General features: G+C 47.3%; 1 protein-coding gene across 2 annotated transcripts; it reads right to left on the bottom strand.

The window, feature by feature from the left end:
• Nucleotides 1-744: 744 nt before the first annotated feature.
• Nucleotides 745-17,946, bottom strand: rgl3a (ral guanine nucleotide dissociation stimulator-like 3a). 2 transcript variants are annotated; one of them, XM_041243481.1, is made up of 15 exons: nucleotides 17,212-17,946; nucleotides 8,980-9,242; nucleotides 8,467-8,535; nucleotides 7,857-8,026; nucleotides 6,859-6,992; nucleotides 6,144-6,356; nucleotides 5,507-5,610; nucleotides 4,922-5,006; nucleotides 4,618-4,704; nucleotides 4,271-4,303; nucleotides 3,935-4,056; nucleotides 3,462-3,557; nucleotides 2,802-3,145; nucleotides 2,315-2,431; nucleotides 745-2,093 (listed from the first exon to the last, which is right to left on the bottom strand). In XM_041243481.1, exons 1-15 carry the CDS (start codon nucleotides 17,326-17,328, stop codon nucleotides 1,996-1,998), a joined length of 2,052 nt encoding a protein of 683 aa, XP_041099415.1. In that variant the 5' UTR covers nucleotides 17,329-17,946; the 3' UTR covers nucleotides 745-1,995. The 2 variants fall into 2 exon arrangements, with proteins under 2 accessions (XP_041099415.1, XP_041099414.1); XM_041243480.1 differs by lacking the exons at nucleotides 745-2,093; nucleotides 2,315-2,431; nucleotides 17,212-17,946 and adding an exon at nucleotides 12,718-13,216 and having other exon boundaries at nucleotides 2,581-3,145.
• Nucleotides 17,947-22,213: the final 4,267 nt, after the last annotated feature.

Genomic DNA, 22,213 nt, shown 5'->3' with positions numbered 1-22,213 from the left:
ATCTACAGACATCTTTTAATATGTGATCCTTTTGATGACTTCTTAATGATTTTCAGATATCCTGAAATGACTGTCTGCAGTCAGAGAAAGTCATTTTGAATTCTCTTATAATGAAACGAATGAACGGGAAGCTGGAATTTATTTCAAGATATAGTAACGTGAGTTAAAAAAAATATATATATTTGAAGATATCGCCAATTGCTTTTAAAGATGTCTTCTGATTTTTAGAGATCCCTGCAAACGACTGAAAGAAATCTCTTCATATTCGAAAGAGAAAAATTAAAAATGAACTTGAGATATTTGTAATCTACCAGTTCACACAGCGAGTCAGACTGCAGATCAGCTTTCTGGCAAAGTTCCCTTGGATGCAGTAATCTAAAACAAATGTCTTCGATTTCTGTCTTTCGCAAAAGAAAAACCCGATAACCTGCAGACTGGTAGTTAAGGAACAGCTTGGAGCGTCCCTGCAATGTCACACACCTTCACAAATGCACTGGAGCGTAACCACTAACCTGTCCCCCTGCAACACACAGTTCCTCACTGATGTGACTGGGGGGGGAGTGTTGCAGGGGGGACAGGTTAGTGGTTACACTCAGCTGTACTTTGACAGAGAGATATTCAAGCTTTTTAAAAAGCCCCTGGGCGATGCGACGATGAAAGAGATTTACACAGCCATTCTAAAACACAAGAACAGCACTTGAGCTGAGATGTGTTTTTGTTACAAAGAAAGCAGACCAACTACAGTATTGAACAAATGTCTTTATTAACAGGCCCCAACAATTTCATGACCCGCCATAGCATTGTCAATAGGGCACGGGGCCAGCGTGGGTAGTCCAGGAAGGCGCTGACTGGACATGTCAGCAAGAGAGTTTTATACAAAAGTATGTGGCGCATATGGCAGGAGTTTCAAATCGCAGACAAAAGACTAGTAAATCAATCAGAATGTTTCAAGGCACACTGCACTAAACATGTAGAAGTTTAACTAAACACAGCTTCAATAAATATCCTTCATTACTGCTTCATTAAGAGCTATTACACCCTGTTTCCACTGCCTGGTTACGGCTGCCCGCGGCAACAGAACAGGCTGTCTCCATGGCAGCAAAACAGGGCGTCTCCACGGCAACAAAACAGGCTACAAAGGAAGTGCCAGGAGAGGGTTAAGGGCGTTATTATGACATTTCTTTCGGGTGTGTTTTTGCTTCAGTTTTCAAGAGAACATGCACACCGATTCAGTTTCCACCCGCCTTCTTTTGCAGGCTAATTGAACTGGGTGTGGGGAAGGCGGTCTGAAATCGTGTGCAGCCTCACACTGAACGCAGCGATGTCCTCTCGTGCTGGGCTCACAGCCTAGCGGTCAGCTCCCCCTGCTGAGTGTGTGATCCTTCCTGCAATGTCAAGCTTTATCCTCCAGGAGACCAGTGGTGTAGCGAGTGCCTTCATCAGTGCCGAGCCAGGCCGATGGGCCAGTGTGACTGCGTGCGGAGCGCGTGACTGCAGAGCGCACGGCAGCAGTTAAGAAAAGCACTGAAGAAATGCATTTCTTATTCTTGGAAATGAAGACAGTGGTCAACCAGTGATCAGTCTCGTCGGACTGGGAGAGGACCTCCACTGGGAAGGCAGGTGCTGTGGTGGCGTTGGCTCAGAAGGGGGTGCTCTTTCTCAGTATCAGTCAGAGCTCCATTATGTCAGGGTAGGTTATTAGGGCAGTATAGGGGCTGTGTGCTGTATTTACAATCCTGCCTGCTGCATTGCGTGGACCCTGCTGGGCTCAGCACAGGTTTACAAAGACAAGCAGCTTCTATAGATCAGAGTGACGCCCCAGAAAACATGAACAAAACAAAATCCTCACAATACCGTCAGAGGAGACAAGGGGGCGCCAGACACATTTAGAATAGCTTCATTAAAGCAGATTGGGTTTGCAGTCATTGCTGGTTCTTTACATTCAAATAGTAAACGTGCGCTGTCTGTCCTCCCCACAGCTAGAGGGCAGCAGTTCTACTTGTTGTGGCCCTGCCTGCTCTTCAGGATGAAGTTGTAATCGGCCGAGCTGCACATGGCGTAGAACACATTGGCCTTGTCTGGGATTATCAGCTCTGAATGGGGAGAGAGAAGACCAGGTTAGCAATTCTGTTGAGGTGCAGCATTGACCCTCTCTGTGCCCCTGCATCGAATGACTACAGCTTGGGTTCAGGGGTTTCTGTTCCCTATTTAAAGACACAGTATTGGAGTGAGTTGTGATAGCAATACAGTTTATAGGGAATATTTAATTAGCGGAGACAGTTAGAAATGTTCGGGGGGGTCTGGCTGCGCTGACCTTTGCCCTCGGGCAGGACCTGGCTCAGCTGGAAGTCCTCGAAGCGCATGCTCTCCATGTTGTGTTTCTGTAGAGCTCGCTGGATCACTGACACTGTTTTATCCTGACTGGGGGGGGCTGGGGGGGGGGGGGGGGGGGGGGGGGGGGGGGGGGGGGGGGGGGGGGGGGGGGGGGGGGGGGGGGGGGGGGAGAGAGAGGGGGGGAGAGCGAGAGGGGGAGACAGAGAGAGAGAGAGGGAGAGGGAAGAGAGAGAGAGAGAGGGAGGAGAGCAAGAGAGGGAGAGGGAGAGAGGGGGAGACACACACACGTGTTACATTTAAGTACCAATGGCCCATCTAATGAAAGTCAATGTGATTAGCAGCTAGGGACAGCAGCAGAGGATATCCCTGACGGGCTCCAGTGCTTCAACCAGGGCTCGTCTCCCCTGCCTGTCCCCAGCTATAGCTGAGGTGCAGCTGGAGGAGATGCTCTGCGTCCCAGGCTCCACCTACCAGGATGCTCTTGTAAAGGTTTCCATTGCCGGACTCAATGCTGACCCGCACGATGCACGAGTCGTCGATCTGCTGGTTGTAGACAGGAAGTGAGGTCATGGAGGCGGAGCGGCGGTGCTGGAGTGGGTGGGGGAAGGGGAGGGGGCTGGAGGGCTCGGAGGAGCTGAAGACGTCATCACGCACATCCTGAGAGGAGCTGGACAGGACCCACGGTCGTACCATGTGCTTTGCACTGCTGGGGGAGCTGGGTAAGGAGAGATCTTCATTGGACTCCGAGGAGGTGAGACTGACCAAGTCCGGGCTGGATTTAGAGCCGGACCCCTCTGAGCCCGTCAGCAGCCTATCACAAACAAGCAAGAGAAGGATTGCTTGACACTCTGGAATTCTGGGAAATGTAGTTCTGAATAGAAGTGAGCCTAACTGACTCTTAGGTCAGAGCTAGGGGAAGGATAATTAGAAAGCAGTTTAAGAGGGGGCTGGTTTATTAGCTTCTCTGTGTTTTGAGAAGGGGGCTGGTTCATTATCTTCACTGTGCTTTACTACACTGTGCTGTGCTTTGAAGGCACTAATGCTTTGGAAGACAATGCCTGGTGATCTTCTCAATTCTTTCCCATGCTTCGTTGTGCTGCGGGGCAGGATCCTGTATGAAAGCTCACCAGATCATCTTCTTGGCCAGGGTCCGGTGGTTCCAGGTTCCAGTGGAGGCAGGGTAGGGGTCCACAGGGGGCTCCACCTCCCGGGACAAGTCATAGCTGAAGGGGGGGGCAGGACAGGAGAGGTTAGGAATACTGGCTCTTGTCTTGGCAAGCAAGAACTACAGTAGACTGTAATCGAAGCCAGTTAGGGACTCAGATTTGCAATCTGATATACTTTGCCTCGTCTTCCCAACATTAACAATACACCTATGAAGAAGTTGCAACAGAAATAAAACGCCATTTCGCTACACGGATAAATGACTTGGTTTAAGTAGATCTTGCATTCTTTGATCAGGGATACATCCAGGTTCCTATGAGGCTTCTAACACAGCTCTCACGCCACACTCGAAGTGCAGCACAGTGAAAAGCCGTGGTGCCCCACAGTGGAGCGGCGAAGCAGAGGAAAGCTAGCGAAACCAAAGCCGGTGCCCCACCTCTCCTGCTCAGACAGCCTCTTGTAACTGCGCAGCCAGGAGCTGATCTCTGGGTGATCGTTCAGCTTGTATTGCAGGCAGGACCTCTGCAGCTGTTTGATCTGAGACAGGATCTCACACTCCTGGGAGACAGACACAGAGAAACGCTGGTGAGGCGAAAAATATTTCAGAGCAGCGACAAGTACACCGCGCAGCCGTAACATGTGACAGTGTGACCTTTCAACTCCGCCAGCCCCACACCCACTCTGCGTACAGATATATTCTTTCCACAACAAGAGACCCAGCCCGTATTACCCCGAATGATCTGTAGAGTTGCAAGGTTTAAAAATAGCTTACCCGTCGCCGCTTTTCAAAGTTGATAAGCCCACCCTGGGGAAAGAACAAGGTCCAGGTCAGAGGTCAACCGAACCGAATCCGTCTCTGCTGATGTCACTCATTTTCTGTGTTGTAATAGAGCCAGAGAACTTGTCTTGGCGACCCCCCCCCCCCCTAGTTTTAAACAGACTTTCCCAAAACAGACTCGCTCCGTACTGCCTTGTAAAAACGTATGGATTGTAAAAACCCTGCCGTTGGGTTGTTATCGTTTGTTGTTGGCAAGTCCGCCCGTCCTGGAAGTCACGCTAGTGCCGGGGCTGCTATCAGCCAGCCAGCCAGCCAGCCAGTGGCTAGCAGTGAAGCCTCACCTGCACAGTGTCGGGCAGGGCGGAGTCCAGCATGGTAAGGGCAGTCAGGTAGGTGCCGAGGTAGGGGACCACGCCACAGCCAGGGCTCTGCGGACACAAGCACACGAGCGCTGGAGCACAGGGTGTATCATACTGGTATGCTCACACAAGCTTGCCTTGGTCATGTTGCATTATCCACGGCTGTATGATGCATACAGATAGATACAGATATAAATCCCGCTTGTTAAATGACTATTCGTGCGGTCTTTTTAAATCCTAAAATAAAGCCGTGATCACGGAGTGAGGGTTTGGGATCAGCGCTTACCTGCAGGACGATTTCACGCCCGCTGACGGGACAGTTTTCACCCGGGAACATTTCCGACAGCTGCTCGAAGATCGCCAAGCTCTCCCTGACAAAACAACGAAACACACAGACAGCCTTGTGACTCTGAGAAAACGCAGCGGGCTGAAGGCATGGAGAGAACCGGACAGCTTTTATAAGAGTACCACTCCATGGCATTTCAGTGTCTTGTCATTTCCTCATCTCGTCAGAAATATATCGCTTAACATCGCTTTTATATGATATAAAACAGAGACATGTTTGAAATGCAGACGCGCAGGGTAACTGGAAATATTATTTTCCAGTTATCTCCCTAATCCAGTGAGTCTACCTCTTTTTAAATGTATGAAACACAGATTAGAAATCTTTCCTCGGTTGCTATCTGTTTTACACATTTTTGATTTTAGGCACCCTGATCTACATGCTATCACTGCTGTGTTTTCTCAAATGCCGCAAAAATGCTTTAACATTTCGAACTTCCACGGGTAGGTGAAAGTTCAGCTGAAGTGGCTCTTTAACGGAAAGGAAATGGAGGGGGCAGAGCGGCCCTCTGGGAGTTGTAGTTCTTACCTGGACACTGCAGCCCAGGTCTTCTTGAGCCTGAAGATGGAGTTGGATTGTAATGCAGAGAGGATGGCTCTGAGAGAGGAGAGGTTCTTCAGGGCTCGGCACTCCTGAGACACAGACAGCAACGGAATTCCAGTTATTAGCTTTTATTGTGCTATTAGAGTCCAACCAAGAGCAACCAGCCTTCACACAGAGAGAGGGGAGGGGATGGAATGGGTTACCTAGTCATGTTGCTGAAGGAGACTCTTCTTCACACAGAGAGTGGGGAGGGGATGGAATGGGTTACCTAGTCATGTTGCTGAAGGAGACTCTTCTTCACACAGAGAGTGGTGAGGGGATGGAATGGGTTACCTAGTCATGTTGCTGAAGGAGACTCTTCTTCACACAGAGAGTGGTGAGGGGATGGAATGGGTTACCTAGTCATGTTGCTGAAGGAGACTCTTCTTCACACACAGAGTGGGGAGGGGATGGAATGGAGGCAGTAAACATGAGCAGCTCCTGTTAGTAACCCTGCAGTTTCATGCATGACTTATCCATGCTGTGATGGGAACGGCGAGCGGTTCATTGAGAGCAGATTTAGCAGACCACCCCCTAAAGCAGGCGCGCTGTGGAACCCTGGACCCCGGGCTGTTAATCTGACCTGTGCCACTCGGATCCACTTCTCGATGACGCTGGCGCGGACGGCCGGGGGGGCAGGCTCTCTCAGCAGGGTGCTGATCACGCAGTTGGTGACGCTGTTGAACTGGGAGATGGTGGCTCGGATGGTGGCTGCCAGGTGTTTGTTCTCCTTCTTGTCTCGCTGCGACCAGACGCAGCCCAGACACTGGAACGGGATCGCCTTGACAAACAGAGCCTGATCACAGGGAGAAGGGAAGCGGGTCAGAGAGCATTACAGAGAGACCGGACACAGCGCCCCTCGCTGTTTACTGTGGAGCCCTTGTGTTTAGTAACGGAACAGCAAACAAAACACGGATGAGAAGATGAAGCTCATTAACGATGGCTGCTCTAAAACCTCTGCTTACCGCTGAAATGCTTCAAACAGACGCCAGCGTTTCACTACAGCAGTGATAACGCCACTGCTGTGCCATGTTTCTCTGTAATAATGGAACTCCCTTGTTCAGATAATGCCCGCTACCTCAGGAGTTCCATTGTAAAACACCACAGCAATGCCGTTATCCCTGACTGATTTAAAGGAGAGGCCAAGTTATAAATTGAATTATACAAAAACAGTGTGTTGTTCTAAGGTCAAACTATGAACAAAACTAAGTCAGGTGTCTTCTCTGGTGCTGGCAAACTGCGCAGTGACGAAGGACAGTGTGACTGAGGGACAGTGTGTGTTGGACTGCGTTCCTTACAGCGTCCAATCGAGTGAGCTGCTCCGCCACGTCCCTGGAAGGGAAAGTCAGGAGGTCCCACCTCCCTGCCGAACTGTAATTCTCAGCTTCCTCCCCGCTCAAAGAGAAGCTGAACTGGATTCCATGGCAACTCTCTGCAGAGCAGAACCAAGGACATCTGAGTGGTGGTGCAGGGTCACATTTAGAAAGATCTCTTGAAATAACATGCATGCAGTCTTATCACACAGACGTGGTCTCCAATGCATGTAGAAATCTAAACCCAGCTTGATAACAAACATTGCAACGTCCTTTTCAATTCGCTGCAGGGAGCCGACAGTAACGTCTATCAGAGATCTGGTTTTGTAATTCATTTATTGCACATAAATTCAGCAGGAGAAACTGTTTCGAAGGGATTTGAGGCGCTGACAGTCACTTTAAAAATCTGCCCCGTTTCACACTCCTCCATTAGCTCTCAAATGTGCAGTTATGAAAGAAACACATAACAGAGTACCTTTCCATTCTGAAAGGTGACAGAAGGGCCCACTGTAGGTTAAAGGAAGCCCTCGGTTTGTATGCCCTATCCTCGGGTTATCTGTTTGCACATCCTGGCTCATTTCACCTCAGCAGTCAGTGACTGGCTGAAAAGCGTGTCAGTCAACAGGGGAAGCAGCTGATTGGTTACTGACAGAGAAGAAGCCTGTGAAAGGGGGGGGGGGGGACAGTTCAACCCTCCAAGTCCTTAACCAAGGGTGCTCATAATGAAAATATACGCTTGTTAAAATGTGTGTTTCTTTCAAAACTGCACACTGAGAACTTTATAATAATCAATGGATGTGTATGTGTAAGGCGCTATAGTATTTTGTTACCCACAATCCCTATAAAAGTTACGAGGGACATAACCATAAGTAGCACAGGCTATATCTGACAAAGTCCCTGTATACGCCTCGTCTTCTCACGGCAGCTCTTGTACTGGCAGCATGGCTCTGAGCCCGTGTGGAGCTGTTTGCTGGTGAGCTCACCTTGTGCACTGAAGCTCCTCAGCAGCTGCTCTGTATGCAGACACAGCCAGCGAAGCTGCAGGTCCTGGCGCAGGTAAGAGCGCAGCGCCTGCAAGCAGGAATGCTGCGGGGGGGTGCGGAAATCCTCACTGAACTCACCCAGCCAACGACTGAGCAGAGCGGACAGCATGCTGAGAGAGAGAGAGAGAGAGAGAGAGAGAGAGAGAGAGAGAGAGAGAGAGAGAGAGAGAGAGAGAGAGAGAGGAGAGAGAGAGGGAGGAGAGAGAGAGAGAGAGAGAGAGAGAGAGAGAGAGAGAGAGAGAGAGAGAGAGAGAGAGAGAGAGAGAGAGAGAGAGAGAGAGAGAGAGAGAGAGGGACAGTTAGAGAGGGAGAGAGAGACAGAGAGAGAGAGAGACAGTTAGTCAGAAAGACAGGGAGACAGGGAGACAGAGAGAGAGCCAGTTAGTCACTGAGCCATGTTAAACTAATGCATAGTACAGCCAAGGAAGACGCATCGAAAAACTGTGATTATTGTGGTTGTAAATTTGTAGCAGTAGCGCTTTGTGGAAATCTTTGTAACATTTTGCCGTCGGTCACACCACCTCATTCCCACAATGCCGTGCGGTCTCACCTCTTGCAGACTCCGGAGCCAGTCTGGTCAGCGGTGCCGTCGTTGTTGTTTCTGTCGAAGCTGCTTGCTCTGCAGAAACACAGACAGACAGGAAAGCACTGAAACGCTGCAGGGTGACAGGGTTACTGCAAGCTGTGCACACACGCACCGCATCACAGAGAATTTTAGGGTTGAGACTTAATTTAAATAAAACAAACTACATGAACATAATTTAGATCTTTTATTTAACACTGTGCAATCAAAGAAACTACAAAATGATCCCGCAAAAGTCTACCGGAAGGAAGCCATAATAGTAGCACAGTATGTTAGATTTCGAAATGTCACATTTTTCAATTTCAGTTAAGTATTGGAAAGCTACAAAGCGGCGTGCAATTCAATATGTTAAGGTAACATTATTCAGCAGGTTTCATTGGACTTTATGAAGCAGAATGAGTTCATTCTATAGGGTTCTGCAAAGAGCCATCGCTGTAGCTCCCTCCCTTTCCCCTTGACAGACTCCATGCTGTTGGGTACCTGTCAAGCAGCATCTCCAGGAGCTGCTGAGTGGTGGTGAAGGCCCGATACGTTGACAGGAAGACGGTGGTGAAGTGGGGGTCAGTGCCAGGCTCCAGTAGGAGGGACACCAGCCTTTCCAGTGTGGCGGCCTTCACGCTGCGCACCTTACTGGTTTTGTAGTGGACAAAGCTGCCCTGGGACTGCTCTACCGGAACCCTCCTCAAGGTGACGCTGTAGAGCACGCCGTCTTCAGACTCATCCCCCCACTCCTGCACAGGGTCCTGTGCAGAGAAAGAGAGGCGGAGATGGTAAGACACTGTGGACTGAGCTACAAAGACAGGCTGAAAGAAGTGAATCTTCCATTCCAGAGCAAGGGGTAATCTTACTGAAAACAAGCCAAGCAAACTGAGAACTTTCTTTATCCTAGTGGTAGCACGAGATGTGAACATGCACAAGAGAGTCCCGGCATTGTTCTGTTCAAACTCTTCATTGACACCGCAGACAATAGAAAGGACAGCGTGGCACAGTTTCCCCTTCAGGAGGTCAATTCAGATCCTAAATGTTTTCAATAGCAGCAGCACCACACCCAATTGCTTTTCGCTGTTTACTGAAACTCCAACGCTACACCTGTCCGCCGAACAGTGGCTGGCTCACTGCTAACCCTTTAAAGAGCACAGCCCTGCTCAGATGTACAGCAGAAGCTGTCAGATCCGATCGTGCAAGAGATGACAGCCTCTGTCACCCGATGGACCGCTGGCATGCGTCATTCAACTGAACGCGAGCGACGGAAACTGGTCAATGCACATTTTACTGTGGGTCTAAAATAGCAAATGTTTAAAAAATCTACTGAGATCACTGCAGGGCTTAAAATGTTTTATGGTACAGGACAGTGCGTACGCAGGCTCTGTCTTCTGTGTGATTGTATGAGGAGGGTGGAGCGGTTTTTGAACGTGACTCCATTAACACAAAGCTGCCTCCTGGAAAAAATGCATGACCTGGATTCTTCGGAAATAAAACGTGAACTGAAACGCACGACACCACAACATTACGCTTAGGGGAGACGTCGTGGGTGTTATTGAAGGCTTAGCACACGTGATGAAAGAGTACACGACAAAGAGTGAAAAAAACAAGCAAACAGGCGCTGCGTGTTCTCGTGTCTCATACCCACAGACAGGGAACTGTCAGTCACACTGTCCTGCACTCTGCGTAAAAATGCCATCGTTTATAAACCACTAGTGTCTCTGTACCGGCTCACAAACAAGTTTCAAGTTTCAAATTTTTTATCACTTAAGAATAAATACAGCAAACGCACACTGTATAGAGCGGCACGATTTATTTAAAATATTTTCATGAAAAAGACACCAGCTGCATTGGTTGTATCTTGAAATACCTAGACCGTAAAACAAGACAGTTTTTTTTTGTTTGTTCGCCTTGAAATCAATACAGCCCTGATTATATAGGTGTGTTTGTCTTTGTGTTGTTGTTTGGCATGTCCAGTACGTGCCGCTGCAGCGCAATGAGGGTAAGCAGACAGTCCGTGCAGATTTGATCTCCCTCCCCAGCGCTCCCTGTGGAATCCTTAGCGCAGATCCAGGACTTCACAGAGCCGGGAACATTTACCAGCGCAGGGAATGGGCAGATAGGTTAGCTTTTACGCGCACACGCACTCCTAAAATAATATCACGCATTTTTGAGTAAACGTTAGTGCAGTTAAATGCGTGATTAACTACAAAGTTTAACAATAGGTAGTAACTCGGGTCAGTGTCAAATCTGGTTTGCCCGTGTCCGGTACCCAGTGGCGCTTTCTGAGTAAATCTATAAAGGTTTAAAACATGTTTTCTCGGGGCTGCAGGAGCCTCGGGCACGACACTTCAAGCACGGCAAGCCGCTTTGGAAGCGTGTGTGCCGGGATAACCATGAAGACTATACGCGCAAGAGGAGAGAGGAGAGACGCCGGTTCGCATTGCGCATTGAATTCTCACCTGCCCCAGGCGTCAGTATGAATTAGGATGGCGTTTAAGGGCTTCGTGTGCAATATTAAGCAGTGTGCATTTTAAAACAAACTGTGAAGTACTGGCTGGGTTAAAAACCTCGACTGTTGGATATCGCCAAGGACCAAAGATGAGCGCCCCTGCCTGAAGCAGTGACCCGACACACCGCCCCTGGCAAGCCTCACTCTTTCACCTTGAATCTCTCGCTTTGGGGCTGTTGATGTTAAGGGCTGGGCACACCCCCTCACTCGTGGCTGATCTGGGAACTTCATAAGCTCTTCATCGGCTGGCTATTAAGAGCACAGCACAGGATAAGAAGCAGGTGAAAGATGGTGCAAATTCAGCAGACGTGTTTGCAGTTTTTGCTGACACGTCACACGCGCTGCGTCACCAGAAAGCAGGCTTTGTCAGTTTGCCAGTTTGTTTACATAAGCATCTTCCTCCGGGTATATTTGTGTAATAAAATATGTGACCTGTCTGTCCCGCTGTTGCTAAGGGCAGAGGAAAATGCAACCAAACCGCTCTTAAAAATGTAGAGATGCGTTTTCTGCTGGGTTTGTTTTTGACGTAGGTTTTTTTTTTTCTTTTTCCACGAATATTTTTGCCCTCGGGGTTGCTGCAACGCAGTTGTGATGGAAACGGGGAACAAAAACAAGGCGTCTATTTCTGTCAGTCATACATCTCTTAATGTGGTTTTAACATATTTAGTATCAACAAAGTATTTTGCGCGTTAGAAACTGGTGCTGCAAAAGGAGACATTATTATTATTATTAAAACGTGTTTATAACGAGCCAGCGGGTCTGTTTTTTATTTAACGTTTATTGATCCGCGATTAGCACTGTAAAAAAAACACGTATAAAAAAAAAACACAAAGACCTGATTTGATGGTTTTATAAACATTGTTGTCGAAATCAAAAAGCCTTTTTTTTTTTTTTTTTTTTTTTTTTTTTAAGTTTTTCGTTAAGTGCTATTGGAAACTAGAAAGCGCTGTGCAATTCAATAAGGTAATTGTTCAGCAGGTTTCATTCGACTTTATGAAGCAAAATGAGTTGATTCTGTACGTTTTGACCACAGGCGTGGCTATGTTGTTACTGCATAGCTAGTGGATAATAATAATGTTTCATCATTTGAAAAACTGTTGTGTGTGTGTGTGTGTGTGTGTTTGTGTGTGTGTGTGTGTGTGTGTGTGTGTGTGTGTGTGTGTGATTGTGTGTGTGTGTGTGTGTGTGTTTGATTGTGTGTGTGTGTGTGTCTAACAAACACTCACACACACACACACACACACAATCACACACACACACACACACACACACACACACACACACACACACACACACACTCACTCACTCACACACACTCACTCACTCACTCACTCACTCACACACGCACAATCACTCACTCACACACTCACACACACACACTCACACACTGAGTAATGCTGGTAGTCTCGCTGTTGAACTGTAGTGCACTCTTTGATAATATACAGTAATGCTTCACGCCGAGTGCTGGTGCAGGTTGCGTATGGAAATTAGACAGCTCGGGATCCTCTCCCGTGTAAATTATCAATACAGTAATAAAATGGTATGTACATTTAAATGGAACCGTCCTGTAAAAAAATTAATATTATCTGCCAATTTTTTGGATCCCAGACAGGTGCTTATTTTAGTATTATTATATTTTAATACACATTAATAACAAATAATAATAATAATAATAAATAATAATAATAATAATAATAATAATAATAATAATAATAAATAATTACCATTGTTATCTCTTTCCCCATCCTCATGTAGGCGTTTCTGGTGAAGAATAATCTAATTGAAATAATTCACTTTGTTTCCAGGTTTTTCACGCAGCTAACCCAAAGTCCACATGGTACCAGAGTATTCATATATAGCTATCTATCTATCTATCTATCTATCTATCTATCTATCTATCTATCTATTTAAAAAGGGCGAAAACGGTCTTGTCGGATTTTTTAGAGTCCCAGGTTCACATTTAGCCCAGCCTGACTTTCGACAACTCGTCAATTACTTTAATCCTGTTTTTTTCTTTTTCTTTCTAATCGGTAAAAAAAATATTTTCCAATTAAGCAAACCCGAAATGTCCTTTTTCGTTGTTTATTGTAATAAGTAAATATATCCCGTGTAGTTTTCGGTAATCCAGATGCTGTTTTGAGGAGGAGTAGGGTCGATCCCGTTGCGGTTACAGTATAGACTCGCTCACAGTGATTCTGGATTAGGCTACTGCAAGAAACGCCGGGGCGGCCGAAACACTACACTCGGCACCGCGTTTGCATATTCATGAGGTGGGCGGGGTTTCTGTCAGAAACTGGCCATTTAGGGCACAGCACAGGGGAGCAGGGTACAGCACAGGGGAGCAGGGTACAGCACAGGGGAGCAGGGTACAGCACAGGGGAGCAGGGCGCAGCACAGGGGAGCAGGGCGCAGGACAGGAGAGCAGGGCGCAGCACAGGGGAGCAGGGCGCAGGACAGGGGAGCAGGGTACAGCACAGGGGAGCAGGGCGCAGCACAGGGGAGCAGGGCGCAGGACAGGGGAGCAGGGCGCAGCACAGGGGAGCAGGGGACAGCACAGGGGAGCAGGGCGCAGCACAGGGGAGCAGGGCGCAGCACAGGGGAGCAGGGCGCGGTACAGGGGAGCAGGGCGCAGCACAGGGGAGCAGGGTGCAGCACAGGGGAGCAGGGTAAATGATAAACACAGGGCAATGCAGTGGCAACATTAAGTAATCTCTGCTCACATCTTTTCAACGATGTGAAGTATTGAGCAGATTGTATCAGATCTACCCTCATCAGACAGAATCACTCAACAGACTGATGAGGTCACAATGGCCTGATCAGGAAAAAGGACAGTGGGCGGGGCTTTGAGTTTTCAAAGGGGAGGAGCTCAAGACAGGGTCTGCTGGAAAAAAAAAAAAGCCCCAATCTGCCTGAGCTCTTTACCAGCGCCTGTGCCTAATATCAGCGTGGGGCAGCTGGCATCGACTCTGCAAGGTGCTGGGAGTCTCCGTTCAGTCAATGATATATATTCAATTGGTGCAGGGAGACGATTGTGATGACAAACTGTTCAAGTTCATCCCACACATGCTCAGTTAGATTGAGAGACTGCTGAATGGCAGCACAGGGGAGCAGTTTGCAGCACAGGGGAGCAGGGTATACCAGGAGAACACGCCCCGCACCAGGGTATACCAGGAGAACACGCCCCACACCAGGGTATAGCAGGAGAACACGCCCAGCACAGGGTATAGCAGGAGAACACGCCCCACACCAGGGTATACCAGGAGAACACGCCCCACACCAGGGTATACCCATTCCTCCCCTCCCCACTCTCTGTGTGAAGAAGAGTCTCCTTCAGCACAGGACTAGAGGGTGCATTCCATCCCCTCCCCACTCTCTGTGAAGACACAGTCTCCTTCAGTGGCATGATTAAGTAATCTCTGCTCACATCTTTTCAACGATGTGAAGTATTGAGCAGATTGTATCAGATCTACCCTCATCAGACAGAATCACTCAACAGACTGATGAGGTCACAATGGCCTGATCAGGAAAAAGGACAGTGGGCGGGGCTTTGAGTTTTCAAAGGGGAGGTGCTCAAGACAGGGTCTGCTCAGCAAAAAAAAAAAGCCCCAATCTCCCCTGAGCTCTGTACCAGCGCCTGTGCCTTCAATATCAGCGTAGGTAACCCATTCCATCCCCTCCCCACTCTGCTGTGTGCTGGGAGTCTCCGTTCAGCAACATGACTAGGTAACCAATTCCATCCCAGGGAGACGATTGTGATGAAAACTGAGTCAAGTTCATCCCACACATGCTAGGTAACCCATTCCATCCCCTCCCCACTCTCTGTGTGAAGAAGAGTCTCCTTCAGCAACATGACTAGGTAACCCATTCCATCCCCTCCCCACTCTCTGTGTGAAGAAGAGTCTCCTTCAGCAACATGACTAGGTAACCCATTCCATCCCCTCACCACTCTCTGTGTGAAGAAGAGTCTCCTTCAGCAACATGACTAGGTAACCCATTCCATCCCCTCCCCACTCTCTGTGTGAAGAAGAGTCTCCTTCAGCAACATGACTAGGTAACCCATTCCATCCCCTCACCACTCTCTGTGTGAAGAAGAGTCTCCTTCAGCAACATGACTAGGTAACCCATTCCATCCCCTCACCACTCTCTGTGTGAAGAAGAGTCTCCTTCAGCAACATGACTAGGTAACCCATTCCATCCCCTCACCACTCTCTGTGTGAAGAAGAGTCTCCTTCAGCAACATGACTAGGTAACCCATTCCATCCCCTCACCACTCTCTGTGTGAAGAAGAGTCTCCTTCAGCAACATGACTAGGTAACCCATTCCATCCCCTCACCACTCTCTGTGTGAAGAAGAGTCTCCTTCAGCAACATGACTAGGTAACCCATTCCATCCCCTCACCACTCTCTGTGTGAAGAAGAGTCTCCTTCAGCAACATGACTAGGTAACCCATTCCATCCCCTCACCACTCTCTGTGTGAAGAAGAGTCTCCTTCAGCAACATGACTAGGTAACCCATTCCATCCCCTCCCCACTCTCTGTGTGAAGAAGAGTCTCCTTCCCTCTGTCCTGAGTTTATCTCCACCTCATCCCCACACTGTGTTCTCTGGTCCTGGTTCCTGTGCTGCACTTGGTTATTGTTAACTCTGTCCACTCCTTGTAAGATTTGAACGACTTCAATCACCCCCCCCCCCCCCCACCTCTAATTCTGTGTTCCGGGATAAACAGATTGAGTTCTTTCAGCCCGTCTTCGTATCTCAACCCTTTAAGCCCTGAGGTCAGTCTGCTTGCTCTTTTCTGTAAGGAAGGAAGTGAAATTCAGTGGAAAAGGGCTTCACGCTGACAGTGAAATCAGGAGCACAAAACCCCCAACAGCACGGCTGGCTCTTTTGTCTCACTTCTCTGTTTCAGCGATACAGAAATAGAGAGCCCAGACTGTTCTCTAATGAGAGACCAGGAGCAGCTACTTAATCAGGCAGCCCTATTTTCACTTCTATTGTGTGTCTGTTCACCCCTGATCACTTCTTACTCAGCTGGATCGACGATAATTACAGCAAGATGCAGCGTTCAGGTAATTAGGAGCCGTGCAGTAGTTTGGATAATTAACAGCAATTAGAAAGCTGAAAATGCCCGTTCTCTGACGTCAATCGGTCGGACGGAGGCGTCATTTTGTTTTTAACGAGCTGATTTGCATTTCAACCTGTTTATTCCTGCTTCAAAGAGCTGAGCACAATTGAGGTTATCAGGAGCTGAAATGCAGAAAACAGGGCTGTTTGCTTATGGATTGAATTAAGACTCCCGTTGCATAGCAGTTGGATCCATTCCTGGTTTTACCGGGAGTTGAGTAAAACGCAACTGAGTGTGTTATTATACACGCTGTAGCTAATCTTTCTCAGAGTAAAACCTGGGATGGGTGACACTTCCATGCAACAGGAGTCTTATTTCCATCCCAGGGATATAGTACTAGATATTGTATTCATTACAATTGTGCCCAGCAATGCAATACACAGAGTCTGCTAAACTGTACACCGCATTGCAATATTTCAGCACTGTACAGGACCTACCCCACATGTAAACCTGCTCATATATTTGAAGTCATAAGGCTGCAATCGGATGTGCTTTTTACTCTCGATGCGACTCTCTTGAGACTCGATTAGGTTAAAGAAAGGGCGCGTCAATATAAACCAAAGTAGCGGCAGACATTATGAAAGACTGTGTGTTTCTTTCAAAACTCCACACCGGAGACCTGCTGTGGGTGACTGAAGCGCCGGACAGGTAAGGTGGATGGGATTCCCTTTTTGAAAAACTGAGCGCAGTAATTTCCCTTGCTTTCCCCCTGGTTATACTCTGTGGGTACCACAGTGTGCCCTGGTTTGTTATTGTGCTTTACCAGACCTCTCCAGGCTTTACGCTGCTCCACTTTCACTATACTTTACTACACTTTGCTGTGCTTTTACTAGAAGGAGCTTCTGTAAGGGTTAGATATTTAAATAATAAAAAATAAAAACACACACCAGTTGTCAGCTGGGAAGCTCACACAGGTGATGAAGGTGAATCGAACCAGCCTCAAAACCTTCAGACTTGTGTCTCTGAAGCATACTCTCTTTCCCAACAGGTTAAGATGATGTGTGATACCCTACAGCTGCTGGATTACTGTATTCTGCAAAGACAGACCTCATTATAATGCGCTGTGTTAGAAGCTTGAAAAGAGACAGGACTCACCAGGTTCCTCTCAATGTCTGTGGCATGGAAACTCTTCAGACAGACTGCCTCCTCCGAATTCAGCCGCAGGTCCGAACGACGTCTGATCTTGAATCCCAATCTCCGTCTCTCAAACATTCCCCAAACCTCCTCAAGAATCTTTCCCAGCTTTCCCAGACCTCCCAGGTTACAAACACCGCGTGTGATGCAAGCAGACCTGACTACAGAGATTCCCCAGGCTGTACAGCAAACCTTTTCTTCAAACACATTGGGGTTTTTTTTTTTTTTAATTATAAAGTTAAAATTATCTCTCTGAATTGAAGTTTTACCGTGATTTTCACAGAAAGTTCAATGGATCAATTTCTATTCATGCAAAACAAAACAAAAGTGGAAAATTTCAAACTCAAGGCAAGCTCGTCTCTACCCACCTAACGCCCTTCACTTCTGACACGCGGTTCAAGTTATTTTTTTAGCAGACCTTTCAGGGTTGCCCTTTGCCATTAACAATTCTCCAGTTTGGTACTGGTTTAAGCTTCTCAAATTGATTGAATTCCCAATATGCAAAATACCAAAAAAATAATAACAATATTCAATCAGATTCCTTTAAGAAACTATCCACAGAAATAGTGTGAGACTCAGTATAAACACTTGGCATCACTGTCTATAAAGCACGCGCAATTCAAACCCAAGCGCATTTGTGTTGACTAGCTGCTTTAACTAAAACGACTTGCATCTTGCTCCTTGCCCAGCTCCTCTGACTGAACTGGGTCTCTTCCTGCAACCCAAAGGGCTCTAGATACACACCCCTTTGTTTTTCTATGTGTGCACTGTCTAAACCGTTTAGTTCAGTTCACTTTCCTGCAGCTGTCTCCCCTCCAGCCCACTCCTGCAGCATCTAATGACAAGGGCTGCTGCAATGTGATGAGGCTGCCATTGGTAGCGTGGAGTATAATCAGTGCTTTCACAATCCTCACTCAACCATGGCGGCATTATCATCACCGGACAGACAGTGAGCTACCAGGACCGCTGGGCTGTGCCGCTCCATTGTCATTGTGCGCTCTGCTAATGGTTCTGCTTGCTGGGGCTTCTTCATGCAATAGGATTATACACACGTTTCATTACAAAAAAGCCTACAAGGTTTAACGAGAGAATGTTATCCTTATAAAATGCATTCTTATTCTTCATTTTTTTTTCTTCGAGCAATCCAGTCCTAGGTTCTGAATCCCCAGCCCTGTGGCAGGTACAAACAGAGGGCGCAGATGTTTCTGTGTTGTGTACACTTGGAGTCCAGCTTTCCTGACACTAAACCCATTGTGCTGCTCTGTGGCTCTCATTTCTGGAAACCGGGTCACTGTTATGCAAACAGGGCTGCCCTCAGATAGCGCAGGGATATCTGGCAGGAGACTCGGGCACGTTGGCAGAGGGCTTGTAAGAAATTGATGCCTGCAATGAGTTTCCCTTTATTGATCGCAATATTCAACATGCCTGCAGCTTAAACACGCTCCACACAGCAGCGTAGCGCCTCGTTATCAACAGAAGTCGGCGACGAGCTTCCTGATTCCCTGGGAGGAAGCTCAGGTAGGACGATGTCGTCAGGAGAGGGTTCAGGTAGCTGTTTGTCTCTCGCACTGACGAGTGCCTGTCTCATATATCTTACCTAACTGCGCGTGTGTGAAGCGGGACTTTGAGAATGTCTCCGCGCTGTCAGTTTCTTGCTGTGAGTTAAGGTTGTTGTTCTAGAACATCCATCTCTTCTGCACAAGATCATACGCGCCCCACTTTAGCAGCGTTCTGGGTTGAAATCATCTCTGTTGATAACAGCATAGCCTGCAGCTGTGCCACACCTGTGTAAAAACGGTAGACAGGCGTGAATCACATACAGGCTGACAAGGTTCCCACCTGCAACAGTGTAGATTGAGCGCTGACCACATACAGCTCCATCGCACTCTCGGTGAACCTTTAGGGAGGCTCAGTCTGGAGAATAGAAGCCTCTTTTTTTTGCGTTTAGTTTATAAGGGATACACTGGAAATGCTCCACCTTGCATCTCTGTTGGAGACATCTCACTCTGTCTGCGCGCTAAGATCAAATGCTGTGCCTAATTTAAAACCCCACAGTGTAGCGCTCATACGAGCCAGCGTGCCTTTGTATATCAAGCATCTCATTTCTGGAACGCATTGTCTTCGAACTGAAAAACAGCCTCTTCACAACACCCTGTTAAAAAACCCACTCATATAACCCTATAAATCTGAGGAGGGCTTGAAACCCTGTATATGCTGACCAGGATCATGCGAACTGGAATCGCTGGATTGTTTCAGGGCTTGTGTTTCGGATCCCTGTTTTTAGGACCGAAGTGTTTTCGTCCTGTTTTGTCTCTTATTTGTCGTTGATTTTTAGAACGTTATTTCTCGCAGGCTTCTCCTGCCAGGACCCCCTTTGTAAATGGGATCTGTGCCTCAGGGACTCTATCCTGGTCAAATAACTGCATTTGAAATTTGAATCTTGTCCAACGCTGTCAGCTTTTCAACTTGTTTTGTAGCTAACAAAGAATTTCATAAACTCTCACCTGTTTTGGACTTCTGTTAGTTAATAGGTCAGGTCTGAAATGCTCTGCGAGATTTTCATTTTAAAACTTGATATCTGGCACTGCCTGAGGTTAAAGAAAGCTCTCAGTTTATATGCCTTTTTCTCTGGGTATCTGTTTTGCTTGCACTTCCTGGCTCAGCTCCCCTCAGCAGTGTCTTCTGGGTGATGCTACTGGCTGAGAGCATGTCAGTCAATCGGGGCAGCAGCTGATTGGTTACTGAAAGGAAAGGGGCGTGGCATTTTTTTTTTTTTTTTTTTTTTTTGTTTGAATGACACAATACAGTGCGGAGTGTGCAGAAGCGGTCGCCGTGGGGACGGGTCACATGGTCTGACCTGCCTGTCTGCATGTCAGTGTCGCTTTACCTTCACGCAGGTTTCACTGTCAAAGTGTGCTTTCTGTCAAACCGGTCCGGCTGCAATTCCAGGCATTCTGAAATGTTCCTAAAGCGCGAGGCAGCGTCACACAAAGGGTTTTAGGTATTCTCTAGCAATGACTCAGGAAAGAGATGCCAGCTTCTGAACCAATCGACAGTGTGCTGCATTCTGCTTATATATATATTCTCAATCAGAAAGGGCTTTTCTAAGGTAAATAAAATGAAGCAACAGGAGCAACTCTGAGATTCTAGAGAAGCCTGAAAGTTATTTCTTGCAAAATATACATGTGTGTTTTCAGTTCGATTCAGAAATCGAACCAGAGACTGCGTTCATGTGCGTATGTGTATATCGACTTAATATTGCATCCCTTAGAATCCTTGTTTTACTTCTTTCAGAAATTGGTACTAAAAAAATGTTTTTGGATCGGATCCATTCCTAACCTTGCCTTAGAAATCGGATGCACTTCCTTCAAACAGTTTATTCAATTGTAAGCAGCTTTCCAGCAATGTATGCACAGCTGCTGTGGTTTTTCAAAGTCAGTTCTTATGAAGAAAAGCTTTTGAGTTTTATGAAAATATTAAAGCACATCCTTTTCAAACAACTAGATTGCATCTTAAAATGATTTTTTCTATGTCTGTGCTTAAGAAGAGTAAATCATAGTAATTATTAGCTTAGCAGATTATTAGTACAGTGAAATAATTGAGAGGCAAGCCTTCATGACAAAGCTAGAAGTTGTGCTGATAGCAATTCCAGAGTTTTTTTTTTTTTCCTTGGGTGTATCCATCTGTGCTATTTCATAAACTAGAGTTAACAATGAAAAACTCCTGCAATTAAACAGTCCGTGTCTCGCGTGACAGACGCAATCACTCTGCTCTGTTGTTTTTTGTGAAAGCACCCCACCCCCCCTACATATTCAAGACCTGGTCACAATGGAACCCTCCATCAATTCAAATCCATTCCTGATTTCACAATAATTCCTTTACACTGTTATTAACTATTAGGTCTCAAATGTGCAGTTTTGAAAGAAGCACGTGTTACAGCAAACTTGCATTCTCGTTTTGAAACAGGCATCTGTTACGAGTATACAGGTTTAATGAAAGATCCCGGTTTGCTTGCCTTGCCTTCCAGGAAGTTTGTTAACTGCTGTACCGTTTCACCCCAGAGGAGCGCAGGGGTCCCCGAGGGTCTCCCCTGGTAAAGGCACGGCCGCGTGGGGTGCAGGGGGGAGTCACACAGTCAGGGGAGCGCAGGGGTCCCCAAGGGTCTCCCCTGGTAAAGGCACGGCCGCGTGGGGTGCAGGGGGGAGTCACACAGTCAGGGGAGCGCAGGTTGCAGGCTGTGTTATCGGTCTTCGCTTGGGATTCCAGAGGAAACGTTGTCTCTGGTGTTCAATTAGGGAGGCAAAATCAACAGGAACTGTTTCTTGTCAGCGCTCTACACCGGCCCCTACTGAGAACAAGACCTCTGCAGCCACAGCTGGCCTTTATCCTCCAGCGTCTGGAAGCTCACATCCACTGCAAGGATCCTGGCTGTTAAGAGGCGATTGGCTTGGGGATGCAACATCAAATGTACTTGAATTAAAATATAGAAAGAAAGAAAGAAAGAAAAAGAAAGAAAGAAAGAAAGAAAGAAAGAAAGAAAGGCTTGTTATACAAAGCTTGGCTTCAGACTTGAATTCAGCACTGAAACACGAGGTCATGAAATGCAACATTTTCAGCAGTGTAAGGTTAATGGGCACAGTCCCCCGAGCCCGCCCTCGCTGGCGCTGCTGTACCCCAGTGGATTGGCACGACAGCAACTGAAACACAATAACAATGAAACTGTACCAGCTGCACCCGAGCGATCCCTGGGTTTGAATCTGTCTCTCATTATGTAAGAGATGTCATCTCGTGTGGTTTGGGGGATAGGATGATGAAGCGAAGCTAACCTGCTCAATATGTGTGACATGACATCTCTTATGTTCTTTAGACTCGTGTCAAGTTCACCAGAATTTAAAGAAAGAGCGAAGTTACCAGGATGGATGTTCAGTTTGCAGAAGGCACCAGGTGTGTGTGTTATTTTGTT

Source organism: Polyodon spathula, unplaced genomic scaffold (genome assembly GCF_017654505.1).
Source record: "Polyodon spathula isolate WHYD16114869_AA unplaced genomic scaffold, ASM1765450v1 scaffolds_1807, whole genome shotgun sequence".
In the NCBI taxonomy this organism is placed as follows: Eukaryota; Metazoa; Chordata; class Actinopteri; order Acipenseriformes; family Polyodontidae; genus Polyodon; species Polyodon spathula.
The sequence above is the reverse complement of the archived record's forward strand: the minus strand, read 5'-3'. Positions and strand labels throughout refer to the sequence as shown.